The sequence below is a fragment of the Hypanus sabinus genome, chromosome 9 (assembly GCF_030144855.1).
Source record: "Hypanus sabinus isolate sHypSab1 chromosome 9, sHypSab1.hap1, whole genome shotgun sequence".
In the NCBI taxonomy this organism is placed as follows: domain Eukaryota; kingdom Metazoa; phylum Chordata; class Chondrichthyes; order Myliobatiformes; family Dasyatidae; genus Hypanus; species Hypanus sabinus.
In genome coordinates, this window is record NC_082714.1 from 8,282,430 (window position 1) to 8,300,736 (window position 18,307).

Below are 18,307 nucleotides of genomic sequence, written 5' to 3' on the forward strand. Positions count from 1 at the left end.
TTTCCTTGCTCTTGTACTCAATTCCCTTTGTAATAAAGGCCATTAGCCTTCTTCACTGCCTGCTACACTTGCTCATTCACCTTCAGTGACTGATGTACAAGGACTCTGAGATCTCTTTGTATTTCTCCCTTACCCAACTCTACACCGCTCAGATAATAATCTGCCTTCCTGTTCTTACTCCCAAAGTGGATAACCTCACACCTATTCACATTAAATGCCATCTGCCAAGTATCTGCCCACTCACCCAGCCTACTCAAGTCACCCTGAATTCTCCTAACATCTTCATCACATGTCACACTGCCACCCAGCTTAGTATCATCAGCAAATTTGCTGATGTTATTTTTTATGCTTTCATCCAAATTGTTAACATAAATGGTAAACAGCTGTGGTCCTAACCGAGCCCTGTGGCACCCCACTAGTCACCACCTGCCATTCCGAGAAACACCCATTCACCGCTACCCTTTGCTTTCTATCTGCCAACCAGTTTTCTATCCATGTCAATGCCTTCCCCCCGATGCCCTGAGCTTTGATTTTACCCACCAATCTTCTATGTGGGACCTTATCAAATGCCTTCTGAAAATCAAGGTACACTACATCCACTGGATCTCCCCCATCTAACTTCCTGGTTACATCCTCGAAAAACTCCAACAGATTAGTCAAGCATGATTTACCCTTGGTAAATCCATGCTAGCTCGGCCCAATCCTATCACTGCTATCTAGATATGCCACTATTTCATCCTTAAATATGGACTCTAGCATCTTTCCCACCACCGATGTCAGGCTGACAGGTCAATAGTTCTCTGTTTTCTCCCTCCCTCCTTTTTTAAAAAGTGGGATAACATTAGCCATTCTCCAATCCTCAGGAACTGATCCTGAATCTAAGGAATATTGGAAAATGATTACCAATGCATCCGCAATTTCCAGGGCTACCTCCTTTAGTACCCTAGGGTGCAGACCATCTGGACCTGGGGATTTGTCAGCCTTCAGTCCCATCAGTCTTCTCATTACCGTTTCCTTCCGAATGTCAATCTGTTTCATTTCCTCTGTTACCCTATGTCCTTGGCCCATCCATACATCTGGGAGATTGCTTGTGTCTTCCTTAATGAAAACTGATCTAAAGTACTCACTAAATTCTTCTGCCATTTCTCTGTTTCCCATAATAATTTCATCCAATTCATTCTTCAAGGGCCCAACATTGTTCTTAACTATATTCTTTCTCCTCACATACCTAAAAAAGCTTTTGCTATCTTCCTTTATATTCCTGGCTAGCTTGTGTTCGTACCTCACTTTTTCTCCCTGTATTGTCTTTTTAGTTAAGTTCTGTTGTTCCTTAAAAACTTCCCAATCATCTGTCCTCCCACTCACCTTAGCTCTATCATATTTCCTTTTTTTTAATGCTATGCAATCTCTGACTTCCTTTGTCAACCACTGTGGCCCCTTTCTCCCCTTTGAATCCTTCCTTCTCTGGGGGATGAACTGATTTTGCACCTTGTGCATTATTCCCAAGAATACCTGCCATTGCTGTTCCACTGTCTTTTCTGCTAGGCTATCCATCCAGTCAACTTTGGCCAGCTCCTCCCTCATGGCTCCATAGTTTCCCCTGTTCATCTACAACACTGACACCTCCGAGCTGCCCTTATCCTTCTCAAATTGCAGATAAAAGCTTATCATATTGTGATCACTACCTCCTAATGGCTCCTTTACTGCAAGATCACTTATCAAATCCTGTTCATTACATAACACTAAATCCAGAATAGTCTTGTCCCTGGTCGGCTCTCGTACAAGCTGTTCCAAGAATGCATCCCGAAGGCACTCTACAAACTCCCTATCCTGTGGACAAGCACCAACCTGATTCTCCCAGTTTACCTGCATGTTGAAATCCCCCATAACTACTGCGACATTACCTTTGCCACATGCCAATGTTAACTCCGTATTCAACTTGCACCCAATATCCATGCTACTGTTTGGTGGCCTATAGACAACACCCATTAGGGTCCTTTTGCCCTTACTGTTCCTCAGTTCTATCCACACAGACTCTGCTTCTCTTGACCCTATTTCCCCCCTTGCAAAGGACTGAATCTCATTCGTCACCAACAGGGCCATCCCACCCCCTCTGCCCACATTTCTGTCCCTACGATAGCACGTATACCCTTGTACATTCATTTCCCAGGTCTGATCTCCCTGCAGCCATGTCTCCGTTATCCCAACAACATCATAGTTACCCATTCGCACCTGGGCTTCAAGCTCATCCGCCTTATTCCTGACACTTCGTGCATTCAGATAAAGAATTTTTAACCCATTTCTCCTCTCTCTGTTTGAATCGCTGCCTATTGTGCTTAACCCAGCTCCCCAAACTCCCATCGGGCTATACGCCCCTAGAATTTTGTCGTCCTTCCTAAATTTACTTATTCTTTCAACACATTTAACTCCATGTTCCATCAGACCATCCCTCTGTACATGAGTCCTCCTTATCACTTGTTCCACCCCACCTTCCTCTACTACACACTTAATATCCCGGAACCGTGAGGTCCCCACCTGTCCTTTATTCTTCTTCTTGCTATCCTCCCTCCCTCTGCAGATACTGGAAACCTTGAACAACATTCACAAAATCCTGGAAGAACTTAGCATGTCAGGGAGTGCCTATGAAAGGGATTCTAAATGGGTCTGTACGTGGACTGAGAGTGGGAAGGGGGCAGGGAGAGGGGAATCATGGTTGGGGGATAAAGGGAAGGGAGAGGAGGAGGGAATCACCAGAGAGACATTTTGTAATGATTAATAAACCGACTGTTTGAATCAAATCACCTTGCCTGGTGTCTCAGGTCTGGGTGTGTCTGCACCCGTGCCAACCTCCACCCCCAGCACTCCTTCTCTGCCAGCAGTTGACATTTCGGGCTGAGGTGCTTTATCAGGACTGGAAAGGAATTGGGCAGAAGCCAAAATAAGATGCTGGCAGGTGATAGGTGAGACCAGGCGAGGGGGAAGGTGTGTGAATGGGGGTGGGGGAGGGAATGAAGTAGTAAGCTAGGACATGATAGGTGGAAGAGGTCAAAGGCTGAAGAAGGAGGAATATGATTGGAGAGGACAGTAGACCATGAAGGAGGAGGGGAACCAGAGGGAGGGAGGACCAGTAGTCCTGTTCCTGTAGGAACAATAACATTCACCAGGTATTACATGCTGTTTCCGTGGGGATTTTCTCTGGGGAACAGTGGGCCACCTTGATGCACTTGCCCATCATATGTTCCCATTACTAGTTATGGGTTCGATTCAGCTGCTTGCTGGCTGAGTTAGAAAGCTGTAGGGCAAGTCTACCATCCAGATTGAAGATCATGAAAATAAGATTAAACTTAAAGGGAACACTGCAATATTATAAACACAAGAGGTTCTGCAGGTGCTGGAAATCGCGAGCAACACACATGATAGGGGAATTCAGCAAGCCAGACAGTGTCTATAGAGGGAATGAACAGTCAGCGTTTCGGGATGAGGCCCTTCATCGGGACTGGGAAGCAGTGGAATAAGGTGGGGGGAGGGAGGAAGTACGAACTAGCAGGAGATTGAGAGCAGGTGAGGGGGAAGGAGGGTGGGAGGAATGGAGTAAAGCTGGGAGGTGACAGGTGAAAGGGATGAAGAAGGAATCCGGTAGGAAAGAACAGTAGACCATGGGAGAAAGGAAAAGAGGAAGGGCATCAAGATTCAAGGTGGCTTAATGTCACTTCCAGTACACAAGTGCGAAGGAGAATGAAATAATTGCTAGTCCAGCTCTGATGCAGCACCAAACAAGGTAACACAATAATGATGAAAACACAATAGATTTAAATGTGTAAGGGATCTTTTATGCATTGATTACATGTCAATAAAGTGACACTAGGCACAGGGGTGTCTGTACATAAGGTGAGTGACAAGAAATGATAAAGCAGTGGTAGTTGTGGGGTGTGGAGGGGTGGGTTAGTGAGTGGAGGTGTTGATCAGCCTTGCTGTTTGGGGGAAGTAACTGTTCTGGAATCTAGTTGTCCTGATGTAGATGCTACATAGCCTCCTCCCTGATGGCGGTGGGACAAGCAGTCCATGAACAGGGAGGGTGGGATCCTCCATGATGTTCCTGGCCCTTTTCCAGCGCCTTTCTGTGTATATGTCCTTGATGGTGGGTAGGCTGATGCCGGTAAGGTCAGAGATTCGCCCTCATCTGGTCTCACCAATCAACTATCTGTGCACTATCTCCCCCACCCCTCTCATTTTGGCTTCTGCCCCCTTCCTTTCCAGTCCTGATGAAGGGTCTCAGCCCGAAAGGTTGACTGTTTATTCCTCTTCATAGATGCTGAGCTCCTCCGGCATTTTGTGTGCTGCATTATTGTAGTTGCTGTTTTTTGGATAGGACAATGATTCCATCTACTGTGTAAGGTGGGTGTAAAATAGTTTGAAGTGAATTATCTGCAAAGTCCTGGCCAATATTTACCTCAATCAATATTGCTTGTCATGTTGTTGCAAATTGACTGTATTTTCAATGTTACAACAGTGCCTACATTGCAAAATGTTGCCCTAACTAATCAAGAACCTATCAACCTCTGCTTAAATATCAGAATCAGATCAGGCTTAATATCACCAGCATATGTCATGAAATTTGTTAACTTTGTGTCAGCAGTACAATGTACAAAGGACTACCAGTACATGATAAATATAAAAAAAATTCCAGTAAATATATATGTATATTAAATAGTTAAATTGAATAATTAGTACAAAAAAAGCAGAAATATAAAAAATGTAGTGAGGTCGTGTTCATAGGTTCAATGTCTATTCAGAAATTGGATGGCTCTTGGGCAGAGGCTGTTCCTGAATCGCTGAGTGTGTGCCTTCAGGCTTCTGTACCTCCTTCCTGATGGTGGTAAAGAGAGGGGGCATGTCCTGGGTGGTTCCCTCATCTTACTCTTTCTGAAATGTGCTCAATGACTTGACCTCCACAGCTGTCTGTGAATTCTGCAGATTCACCATGCTCTGGCTAGAGAAATTCCTCTGCATCTCTATTCTAAAGGCATGTTCTTGTATTCTGAGTTTGTGCCCTCTGGTCCTAGACTCCCCCACTATCAGAAACATCCTCTTAACTCCACTCTGTCTAGGCCTTTCAATATTCCAATAGTATCAATGAGATTCCCCCCTCATTCTTCTAAACTCCAGTGAGCACAGTCCCAGAGCCATCAAAAGCTTCTCATACGTTAACCCTTTCATTCTCGTAAAACTCCTTTGGACCCTCTCCGATGCCAGCGCATCCTTTCTTAGATGTGGGGACAAAAAAATGCTCCCACTGTGGTCTGACTAATGCCTTATAAAACCTCATTTCATCTTTGGTTTTATATTCTAGTCTTCTTGAAATGAATGCTGACATTGAGTCAGTAGCAAGGAAGGCAAATGGAGTCTGCAAGTTAACCTTCAGGAAATCCTGCACAAAGACTCCCAAGTACCTTTAAACCTCTGATTTCTGAATTTTCTCTCTGTTTAGAAACTAGTCTATGTATTTATTTCTTCAAACAAAGTGCTGTACCATTTACTTCTGTGTCCATTCTCCTTACCTGTCCAATTCCTTCTGCAGACTCCCTGCTTCCTCAACCTTACTTGCCTCTCCACCGATCTCTGCAAACTTGAGCACAAATCCCATTATCCAGATTGTTAACATATAATGTGAAAAGTAGTCCCAACAACGGTCCTTGTGGAACACTACTAGTCACTGGGAGCCAACTGGCAAAGACTTCCTTTATTCCCACTCTTTGCCTCCTGCCAATCAGTCAGTCTTCTGTCCATGCTAAACAGATTCTATAGATACTGGGGAACTTGAGCAATGCACACAAAGTGCTGGAGGAACTCCAGGCCAGGCAGCATCTATAGAGAGGAATGAACAGTCAGCCTTTTGGGTGGAGACCCTTCATCAGGACTTCGAGTTTCTCCCACTTTTTGTGCACATTGCTTTAATCCATGCTAGTATCTTTTGGTAATACCATCCACTCTAATCATGAATCCAGTTTGTAGGTAAAACATGGCAGATAGTACAAATCAAAATTAAAGTTCAAAGTATGTATACATCAGCATATTGCCATCCTGAGATTCATTTTCTTGAGGGCATTTGCAGTAGATACAAAGCAACACAACTGAATCAATGAAAAACTACACCCTAAGATGGACAAACAACCAAGGTACAAAAGGCAAACTGTGCAAGTACAAAAATAACTAAATAAGCAATAAATAATATTGAGAATGCGTTGTAGAGTACTTGAAAGTGAGACTATCAATTGTGGAGTCAGTTTAGTGTTGAGATAAGTGAAGTTATCCACTCTGGTTCAGGAGCCCGATGGTTGAGGGGTAGTAACTTCAGTACCTTAGGAGGATAAACGGCAATTAAAACAAACTGTTATAAGTATTTCAGTAGTGGAGAGTGTATGAGATAACCTTTTAATGTTGATGTACGAATTTTTTTGAAACTTTAACCCTTTCCCTACCTGCAGACTTGGAGTATCTCCATTTTCTATTCTAAGTTTGTTTAACCCACCTTGTGCTTTTAGAGATGCGCATCTCTGTAACGTCATCATTGGGTTTAAGTCGGGGACCACAGAAATCTCAGCCTTCGTGTGTCCATATCAAAATATTTTTTAACATCCTCCCCACCACCCCACTGTTGCTCAAAGTTGAAGGCCCAATGCCTACAAGTGTGAGGGATATAGATAGGGTAAATGCTAGCAGGCTTTCCTGCTGAGGTGGGTGAGACTACAACTCTAAGTCATGGGTCAAGGGTGAAAGGTGAAATGTTTAAGGGGAACATGAGGGAGAACTTCTTCACTTGGAGGCATGTGAGAGTGTGGAACAAACTGTGCAAATACATAAAAAAGAAAACAACTATTACTGAGAACATGAGCTTTAAGTGGCTCAATTAGGGTTAGGGTGGCTCAATAGATTGTGGAATCAGTTCAGTGTTCTGGTAGGTACAGTTATCCACAGCAGTTCAGGAGCCTGTTGGTTAAAGGGTAATAACAGTTCCTGAACTTGGTGGTGTGGGACCTAAAGGCTCCTGTATCTCCTTGATGGCAGCAATAAGAAGAGAACATGGCCAGGATGGTCAGGGTCTTTGATAGATGCTGTTTTCTTGTGATGGAGAGGGATTTTTCCTGTGTTGGACTTCAAGATGAATTCTTACAGAATTTTTAATGTGTTGTAAGTACGTATTTGTGATCTATTGTATGATACTAATTTCTAAAAAAAAAAGGAAGAAAAACCACTGATTCTTAAGTCATGGATCAAAGACCTGGGAATTTAGAAGTATGGCAGTTAGTGTGACGCTAATACAGCTCGGGCATTCTGGAGTTCAGAGTTCAATCCCAGTGCTGCTCTGTAAGGAATCTGTGTATGTCCACTCCACAGAATGCACGGGCTTTCCCCAGATGACCTCTGGCAACCACCCACAATCCAAAGACATTCCATAAAGATCAATTGACCATTGTAGATTGTCCTGTGATTGGGTTAGGGTTAATTGGGCTGGTTGGGGATTGCAGGAATGGCGTGGTTGGAAGGGCCTACTCCGTGCAGTTATCGCTAACTTAAAAAAAACACATTCAGCCATTCTTCCCTGATGTGATGCTGTGCAGAAAAGCTGAGTAGGCAATTAACAATAACAAAGTTCAAAGTAAACTTATTTTTAAAGTACATGCATACAGTATGTTACCAATCTGTGTGCTCCTTTGAGATTCATTTTCTTGCAGGCATTCACAAAGAAATCCTATAGAATCCGTGGGACAAAAACTACACACAAGGACCTGCAAGCAAATGATGTGAATCCAAGGATGATCTTTGCAGATCCAATAATAATAAATACCGAGGATGTGACTTGTAGGGTCCTTGATGAGGGATGAGGTTGACAAGGATGGAATATTGCAGTTAATAATGGAACACGAGTTCCAATAGCTATGGTCCTGTGCAAAGGTCTTGGGCACATGTTTATAGTGTGGGAGCCTAAGACTTTTGCACAGTAAAAGTCAACATGGAGCAGAGAGCGAGTTTGTAAATCTGGCGGGAGCAAAGGGTGATGGGAATAGTGAGGACAGAATGGAAGGGATGTGGGACAGGTGGCAGAGGAGGAGTGCTGGTGGGTGGTGGGGATGATGCAGGTGCAGATGCACTCAGCCCTGAGACACCAGGCAAGGTTATTTGACTCCAAACAATTGGTTCATTGATCATTTTCAGAATGTCTCTCTAGTGCTTCCCTCTCCTCTCCCTTCCCTTTTTCCCCCAACCATGATTCCTCTCTCCCTGCCCCCTTCTCACTCTCAGTCCACTCTCAATCAGGTTTATCATCACTCGCATGTATCATGAGATCTGTCTTGTTTTTTGTGGGGGGGGGGGAGCTGTACATTGCATCTGAATACAGTACTGTACAAAGCTCTGATGCTCCTCAGCTATATAGATGCCTAAGACTATTGCACAGTACTATACATTCCAAAGGGACCAACACAATGGTAAAAAATAGAATTGTATGTTATTATGGAGCTGGCTGTTAGTAGGTAAGCGTACACTCCTAGCCTGTTCTGATAAATGAAGAAGTCTCCATCAAAATTGGTGAGCACTATGAATTAATACATAAGAAAACTGCCTGCAGCATGCTTGCAATTGAACACATTCTGTCTGCCTGGAAGAACACAGTACTTTCAGAATGTTTTTCTCAAATTACTAGATTGCAGTGGTAAAAATAACCTTTGGCAATTCAATAGAGCAACGTGACTTCATGGACTCTCTTGGGAGGTTGACTTGAGTACAGCAATCAATGAACAATAATGAACAAACAAAACACTACGCTAGCTCGTAATCCATACTTCAGAGTTTATTGACCACGCGTCTGCTCCTTCATGTTTAAGTTCTGTCTTTTCTTCTTGTTTTGCAACAGCAACAGACACGACCCAATCTCTCCAACCAGGTTTTGCCCAGCGAGCTCCGAGAGCAGCTTCAGAGGAAGCTCGGGGAGCTGGAAAATCAGCTCCTGAACAAAGTCTCTGAGCTTGAAGATGAGAAGTACCTGCTTCTGAATGAGACAGCGGCACACCGTCACAAGACCGAGTCGGTACTCAATGCTTTGCACGAAAGGGTCACTGAACTGGAGAAAGGTATGAACTAGACAAAACTGATCACTGACTCATGTAATCTTTTACAATAATGAATAGTTGGACGGAGAATCAGTTCTTAATTACAAGGTTAAAGAGGAAATTCTTAATCTTTGAAAACTATTGGATGAAATAAAATTTTAAAAATCTCCATGCAAAATATGTCTACAATGCAGTATCACAATCAGAAGCAAGAACATGGTCTTAACCCCGAATCCAAATCAGAATCAGGTTTATTATCACTGACAGTTTTCAATACATTATAGTAAGAAATATATGTATATGTGTGTTTAATTTTATGTATTACACTGTACTGCTGCCACAAAAAAAACCATATGTCATGACATATGTGAGTGATGATAAACTTGATTCTGATATGGGTCTAAATCCCCTAGGTCACTGACCAAACCCTAACCTGAGCTCTAAATCCCCGACGTCACTGACCAAACCCTAACCTGAGCTCTAAATCCCCAACATCACTGACCAAACCCTAACCTGAGCTCTAAATCCCCAAGGTTACTGATCAAACCCTAACCTGAGCTCTAAATCCCCAACGTCACTGACCAAACCCTAACCTGAGCTCTAAATCCCCAACGTCACTGACCAAACCCTAACCTAAGCTCTAAATCCCCAACGTCACTGACCAAACCCTAACCTGAGCTCTAAATCCCCAACGTCACTGACCAAACCCTAACCTGAGCTCTAAATCCCCAACGTCACTGACCAAACCCTAACCTGAGCTCTAAATCCCCAAGGTCACTGACCAAACCCTAAGCTGAGCTCTAAATCCCCAATGTCACTGACCAAACCCTAACCTGAGCTCTAAATCCCCAACGTCACTGACCAAACCCTAAGCTGAGCTCTAAATCCCCAACGTCACTGACCAAACCCTAAGCTGAGCTCTAAATCCCCAACGTCACTGACCAAACCCTAAGCTGAGCTCTAAATCCCCAACGTCACTGACCAAACCCTAAGCTGAGCTCTAAATCCCCAACGTCACTGACCAAACCCTAAGCTGATATCTAAATCCCCAACGTCACTGACCAAAACCTAACCTGAGCTCTAAATCCCCAACGTCACTGACCAAAACCTAACCTGAGCTCTAAATCCCCAACGTCACTGACCAAACCCTAACCTGAGCTCTAAATCCCCAAGGTCATTGACCAAACCCTAAGCTGAGCTCTAAATCCCCAACGTCACTGACCAAACCCTAAGCTGAGCTCTAAATCCCCAACGTCACTGACCAAACCCTAACCTGAGCTCTGAATCCCCAACGTCACTGACCAAACCCTAAGCTGAGCTCTAAATCCCTAACGTCACTGACCAAACCCTAAGCTGAGCTCTAAATCCCCAACGTCACTGACCAAACCCTAAGCTGAGCTCTAAATCCCCAACGTCACTGACCAAACCCTAAGCTGAGCTCTAAATCCCCAACGTCACTGACCAAACCCTAACCTGAGCTCTAAATCCCCAACGTCACTGACCAAACCCTAACCTGAGCTCTATACGATCCTCTCTATCCTCCAAACCATCCCTACGTACCAAATAAAGACAACTACATCTGTGACATCCTGATGGGGACCACAGCTCGATGCCCTCTTGACATCCAGGTTCAAAGATAGGTTATGTTGGGTAATAAAATTCTGATTTTGCTGTAATGCCCTTTGCCAAATTAATAAATGAAATGTTTGGCACTCTCTATGCCAGTCCGGGTCAATGGTGGGACTCTACAAAGTAATGTGGTTAACTTTCTGCATTGAAGGAGAGCTCCTTTCCCTCCCATTCAGCCACTCACACACAAAACTGGCCTCTAAGCCCAGGATGGGTCTGGAGCCTCCTGCTCAAATTCATCAGGCCTCCACCTTTAAACATCAGATTCAGATTTATTTATCACGTGTACACGGAAACGTGCAGTGAAAGACATGGTTTGGATGGCAACCAACACACCCAAAGATGTGATGGGGGCAGCCCACAAGTGTCACTATACATTCTGGCGCCAACATAGCATGCCCAGAATGCTCGGCAAAACAACACATTCACAACAAGCAAGCAACAACAGCAGAACCAGCAAGAGGAAATCCGCAGATGCTGGAAATCCAAGTAACACACACAGAATGCTGGAGGAACTCAGCAGGCCAGGCAGCATCGATGGAAAAGAGGACAGTTGACGTTTCGGGCTGAGTGCCTTCAGCAGGACCTGGCCTCATCCGTTCTCCCCCTACCCACACACCACACCATCTTCTAGCCCCAGGAGAGGTTGTACCAGGCCTCCAGCTTCCGTCCATTTGCAGACACTTCCTCATCTTCCCCAGCAGACCCACAGAGATTCACCGTTGGGCTTTGACCATTTGACTTCTGATAGACTTCAGGCTTCAATCTTTTCTACACTTCTCCTGAAATAATGCTTTGTTTAAAAAAAAAAATCCATACAAAGCAACTTGTTCAATATCCTCTAATGTGTAAATCGTTCTTTGCTTATTGTCTTGTTCTCCACAGAGAGCAGTGCTTTTAACTCACCTGACGATTTCAAGGTATCAATGCCTTTACAAACGAACTACCTGTATGCTAAGATTAAGAAGAGCCTTCCTGAAATGTACGCCTTCACCGTCTGCATGTGGATTCGATCCAGACTGTCGTCCAGTATCGGAACACCATTCTCCTACGCCGTGACTGGGCAGTCAAATGAAATTGTGCTTATTGACTGGGGAAAAAATGCAATTGAGTTACTCATTAATGATAAGGTGTGTATCGCTTCTCAGCCAATCATTAACAACTGCTGACTACCTTGCTGTTGGTCGGTTGGTAGCTGAGGACCATGGGGGAGGGTCATAACTCCAGGAGATGCCACAGGTGGTTTTACTGGTGTGGGACTGGATGCCTTTCACTGGTTTTGCTCACCTTGAGGTGAAAAATGGTCTCTTAGGAAAGACAGCTGAGCTGATTATCCTTGCCAGGGTGATGGTAGAGGTAGGTACATTAGGAATATATGAAGCGTTTAGAGAGAAGTACAGGGGTAGCACACTTCTGGTGAAGGGGCTTGTCTCCATTCCTGGACAGCTCACTCACCTTTGGAAACCATCGGACACTCAGCCGTTTGCATGTGACAGCAGCTACACCCTGGCATGCTGCATTGACAAGCAGGCCAAACCAGGTGGTTTCAGACCCTGGCGAGATGGGCACATGCCTGTCCTAGCATGAGAAGTCAGCTCAGGTGGACCGGGCGGATGAGAACTGCAGTGAGATCCAGCGGCCAGGAAGGTGGTACTTCAAATGTCCCATGGAGAGTGAAGGGCTTGACCGTAAGACATGGGAGCAGAATTGGGCCAATCTGGCCCATCGAATCCGCTCCGCCATTCAATCATGGCTGATCTTTTTTCCCATCTCCTCCTTAACCCCAGTTTCCGGCCTCCTCCTATTACTAAGCATAGAAGATGTCATGGTCATCCTTTGCAACTGAGGAAGACCAAGTTTATGATGCCTGTTCATACTGCTGGAATCAGACCTCTGAGGCAGAGAGTTGAACTGCCCCAGAGCAACCTTCTCCACTTTTAAAAACTCGCCTGCACTGTAATCGTTGGACCACCACCATAGGGAAGGATGTCAGAAGCAGGTGTATTTACAGAGAGAGTGCTGGGTGTGTGGCACATCTTGCCAGGGCTGCTGGTAGAGCCAGATACATTGGGGCATTTTAAGAGGCACATGGATGAAAGAAAAATGGAGGACTGTGTGGGAGGGAAGCATTCGATTGATCTTGGAGTAGGTTCAAAGGTTGGCACAAATTTGTAGGCCATAGGGTCTATTATGTTCTATATTCTAATCAACAATCACCATTTGCTGAGGTACTGGCCTGAGTAAAGTTTCTCTGGCATGTTGCTGCCTTGGTCTCGAGTTCTAGAACTCCACTCAATCTCCTTTGGGATCTGTTCTGTTTTTGTAACTCACCACCATAAAACTTATCTCTTTGACAATGCTTTGGCCCAAAACAATACTTCTTGGTCATTGGGTAGTGCAGTGGCTCCAAACTTTAATATGACTTTATTTCAGGCAAAAACACCACAAAGGGTTCTCATTCACAAGCCAGACAAGGAATCAAATGGATTGCTGGTGAGTCAGGCAGCATCTGTGGAGGCTGAGGTCGGAACCACTGACCTTATCCAATGTATCACACCAACAGGTAGCCCAGATGCCCATGGACATCAATGATGGCAAGTGGCACCACATCTGCGTAACATGGACTACCAGAGATGGCATGTGGGAGGCTTATCAAGATGGCCAATTGCGTGGCACAGGAGAGAACCTGGCTCCTTGGCATCCAGTCAAAGCAGGTGGCATCCTCATCCTGGGCCAGGAACAGGTAAGTGTCCCACCCAGCCAACAGCCACCCACACCTATGGTGGACAGAAGTCTATATCAGGAGGAGAGGAGTCTATCAATGGAGATTCTTAAAATGGGCAAATGTTGAGTGAAAGAGTAACATGCCCAAGAAGTCACCTTGCTTTTTTTTTGTATTTTGAAGATATAACACCTAAATTAAACACAAGAGATTTTGCAGGTGCTGGAAATCTTGAGCAGCACACACAGTGCTGGAGGAACTCAGCAAATCAGGCAGCATCTATGGAGGATAAGTAACAGTCAAGGTTTTGGGTTGAGACCCTTCATCAGGATTGGAGGTCCACTATCCTCTCCTATTAGTTTCCTCCTTCTTTGTACCTTTAATTCTTCTACCTATCAGCTCCTAGATTCTTACTTTATTCCCCCCTCCCCTCTCCCTCCCACCCACCCACCTGGTCCCACCTATTACCTGCTAGTTACTCCATTCCCTCAACCCACCTTATTCTGGCTTCTCCTTTCCTTTTGAGCCCTGTTGGCCAAAACCTTGATCGTTATTCTACTCTGTGGATTCTGCCTGACTTCCTGAGTTCCTCCAGCGTTTTGTGTGTGATGCATCTACGGGAGGTTTTTTAAACAGTCGGGGATGAATTAACACTTGGAATGGTTTACTTGGAAATCTGCAAAAACCTTTCCAAAAAGTTCCACATGGAAGATTTCCTGGGTCGAATATGTGAGTGGATTCAATGTTGCAATGCTATTGTGTGAGCTGTCTGTGGAATATTGGTGAGGATGAAGTATGCTGTAAAAGCTTCCTTGCTTTACGTGGCAAGGTGGTCAATGTAATAGACTCAAGGCTAAAAACTGCTACTTCATGAATTATGGATGGTATTAGTGTGAGCAGAGTGCTGGAGGAATTGATGTTGAAATAGCAGTTGTTTTTAATTTATATTAATGTATTAAATATTTAAGATATTCTGGGGTTGGGTCAGTGTGAGAACCAGCTTCATTGAGCAAGCCTGCATTTTTTTGTTAGAGATGCACAAAGTGGATCACTGGGCCAATTAGGAAAGTCAATCATATTGATAGGTCTGGAGTGACATAGGCCAGATTGGGCAAGGATGGAATATTCCCCTTCTATAGAGGAAAGGATTGGTTAAGTTTGTTCTTAAAGTTGCTACCAGCATAATATGCCTTTAAAATATTTGGACAATTGCCCTTTGTGTAGGTGATTTAGCAGGAGAACAGGGAGTATTGAGAGGGAAAGGGTATCATGTAACTAAATGGGGGAATGGGATTGCTCCGAGGGCTGGCAGTGACTTGGTGGGCCAAATAGTCCCTTTCAATGTCATAAGAAATCATGAGAAATATGAATAATGAAGTACTGCATGTTTAAAAATTCTTCAGATGGTAAAAGTTCAACTTGTAAAGATCAGAAAGCAAGTGTATTTTTGTCAAGAAAGATAGAATATTAAATTAGGGTTTAACATCTGTTCAATTGTTTAAACTTAAGCCAAAATAAGCTCTCAAGTAAACACAACTTTTACTATGTAAAATAAGATTTCAGCAGCTGGAGGCAAATACAGAGGACAGTTTCAAGATGCTGCTATTGTGAACTTAGAGGTGAGCTATTGACAGCTCAAAAAATGGGAGCTAGAGTTGGCTAATTTAGTCTCATGTCTACCCTGCCACTGGATAAGATAGTATCCAATTTATATCTTTCTAACTTACAAGATTTTGGTATGCTAAGAAATAGAAATCAGGTGGTGTGTCTCCCCAAACCTTGTCTTGGGATCTATTGCCTCATGGAGTTGAGTATTTCAAAGATTTAAAACTTTTGGCATTAAGAAACTTCTCATCTCAGTCCTGACTGGTGGACACCATCTTCTTCTAAGACCATACCCCCTTGTTCTAAAGTGCATGTGACAAATAAAGCCAATCTTCACCCTGGTGTAGACAGGTGGTAAACTAAAGCCCAGGCTCACTTTGGTGAGGACTAACATGTCGTTTGGTTTGGAGAGGCTGTAGAAACCTGAATTTAATGTGTTTTCTTCCTCAGGACTCAGTTGGAGGCAGGTTCGATGCATCACAGGCATTTGTGGGTGAACTGAGTCACTTCAACATCTGGGACCACATTCTCACCTCCGATGTTATCCGGAGCATAGCCAACTGTTCTGCCAACCTGGCCGGCAATGTCATTCCCTGGGTTGACAACAACGTGGACGCGTTCGGTGGAGCAACCAAGTTGCCACTGGAGACCTGCCGGGAGCGCTTGGTTAGTTCCTGATTGCCACGAGGATTCACATAAGTGCCCCTGTTTGTTTAGTACAGATAATGTTCTGTGATTTGGTTAAAAGTGTACCAGCTTCCCAGTCCCATCTTCACATCTTGGGAAGGAGCAATGATTGTGATATTTTGTGTCTTAAAATCTCAGTAACTCTGCAGGCCGTGTCCAGTAGGTAGCATTCTCTACATTGAGTCGATGGTCCCAGGTACAAGAACCACACCAGAGACCTGAGCACAACATCCAACCGGATACCGCACCACACCCCAATAATGGGTGATTCTGAGATCTTTCTCGTCCCTCAAGTGGACTTGTAAGATTCCACAGTGTATTTGAAGAGCAGGGGAGATCTCAGTGACCTGGTTTCTAGCTGATCTGTCAACATTTTAAAAAGTAGATCAGTCAGTTAGTGCATTGCTGTATGAGAGCTTGTTGTGTCCACCTTCACTCGTTGCTTCAAAAGGTAATCTGTGAATTACATACATTTTTAGGATCATTTTCAGTAGTGAAGGGCATTACAGAAATTAGAATAAGACACACATAATGCTGGAGGAACTCAACAGGTCTATGGAGAGGAATAAATGAGACTTTGTGTCCTGATGAAGGGCCTCTGCCTGTGACATTGATAATTCTGGCAATTTTTACTCCTTTCCCTCTTTTTCCATTCGCCATTCTGGCTCCCCTCCTCTTCTCCTCACATACCTACCACCTCCAACTGGTTCCCCTCCTCTTCTCCTTGCTCCCACAGTCCACTGTCCTATCAGATTCCTTCTTCAGCCCTTCCACCAATCACATCCCAGCTTCTTACTTCATCTCCTCTCTCCACCTCACCTGGTCTCATCTATTGCCTGCCAGCTTGCCTCCACCCTCTTCCTCCCTCCATCCTCTTCCCTCCACCCCCCACCATCTTAATCTGGCTTCTTTCTCCCTTCCTTTCCAGTTCTGATGAAAGACCTTGGTCTAAAACATTGACTGTTTATTCCTCTCCGTTGTTGCTGCCTGACGAAGGGAGTGAGTGTGTGTCCTTGTATGCCAGAACCTACCTTCAGATGCTGGCCAACCTGTGGTGCATTACCCTCTTGCTACAGACTCTTTCTAACATTTGCCATTTCCCATGTTAGGTGCAAACCTCTGGGAAAAATTCTGCAGGCACTCTTTTCTGGTCTAGATCTTGATCAACAAATTAAATAACCCTTTCTCAATTGTCTTATTGCTGGAAAGAGGTTTATTATTTTGTTTCAAGGTTACGTTGCAAGAGTATCTGTTGGAATACAGAGAGCAAAAAGAAAACCATTTTTTTCCTCACTGGAATAACAATTTAAAAGAATCTTTTCATAAGCTTCATTGAAATCACTTCTAGCTGATCTACAGAGAGCCGGACTTGAATGTTTTATTGAGTTTAAATGGCCTTACTGCGTAACTTGTGCTCACCTTGGGTTGGGATGAAATAACATTCAACAAACTTTAAAAGTTCAACCCCGCATGTTCTTCCTTTGTGCCACTGTTCACTTTTTTTTAAAAAAACAAAACAATGTTTTGAGAAACAAAGTTCTAAGATTGTGGTGATTGAAATAGTTATTTTCTTAGTCCTTATTGTGTAGAAAGCAGCCCTTCAGCCATGGCTGTCTATGCCAAATAAGAAATACCTGTATGTTATAGCTCGGAGTGTCGGAGTTGGAGTTCAATTCTGATGCCGCCTGTACATCCTCCCTGTGAATGCGTGGGTTTCCTTCCCATGCTCGTTTCCTCCCACAGTCCAAGGACATACCGGTTAGTAACTAATTGGTCATTGTAAACCGTGCTGTAATTAAGCGATGCATAAATAGGTGGGTTGCTGACTTGTGTAGCTCACTGAGCCAGACGGGCCTGTTCCATGCTGTATCTCAAAATAAAAATGAATAAATTCAAGCTAATCCTGTTTGTTCCATATCTGCCTAACACTACTACAGCACCAGTGACCTGGGTTCAGTTTGTGCCACTGCCCATAAGGAGTTTACACATTCTCCCCATGACCACATGGGTTTCCTCCAGATGATCCGGTTTCCTCCCCATTACAAAAGCATGTAGTTTGTATGTTAGTTGGACACATGGATGTAGTTGGGTGGTGTGGGCTCATCAGGCTGAAGGGCCTGTTATCGTGCTGTAACTCTAAGTAACAAATAAATTAATCTACCTGCTTCAGCCACACATTATATCTTTCACCTCCAACCTTAAAACTATGCCCTCTAGATTTTGATTTCTGCCCCCCCACCCCCAACTTCAGGGATGGGGAAAGAGTGCTTCACCATATCTGTGCCTCATTCCATTTAGGCATAGAATCATAGAGCACTACAGCACAGAATCAGACCCAACTCGTCCATGCTGAATGGTTAAGCTGCCTAGTCCCAATGACCTGCAGCTAGATTATTGCCCTTCCTACCCCTCTCATCCATGTACCTATCCGAATTTCCCAAAAATGTTGAAATTATACCTGCATCCACCATTTCTTCTAGCTTTTTTCATATTTGCACCATCCCTTTTCACCTTTCACCCTTAACCTGTGACCTCTAGTTCTAGTCTCATCAAACGT

The 18,307-nt window shown here is 44.2% G+C and overlaps 1 protein-coding gene across 1 annotated transcript in view; it reads left to right on the forward strand.

The window, feature by feature from the left end:
• LOC132399075 (neuronal pentraxin-2-like) overlaps window positions 1-15,816 on the forward strand; it is a 30,750-nt gene extending 14,934 nt beyond the window's left edge. The window contains exons 2-5 of the mRNA XM_059979019.1: window positions 8,912-9,128; window positions 11,622-11,866; window positions 13,300-13,479; window positions 15,514-15,816. Coding sequence (XP_059835002.1) covers window positions 8,912-9,128; window positions 11,622-11,866; window positions 13,300-13,479; window positions 15,514-15,741 — 870 coding nt within the window. The 3' untranslated portion in view covers window positions 15,742-15,816. The remainder of the gene's footprint in view (window positions 1-8,911; window positions 9,129-11,621; window positions 11,867-13,299; window positions 13,480-15,513) is intronic.
• The last annotated feature ends 2,491 nt before the right edge of the window (window positions 15,817-18,307 follow it).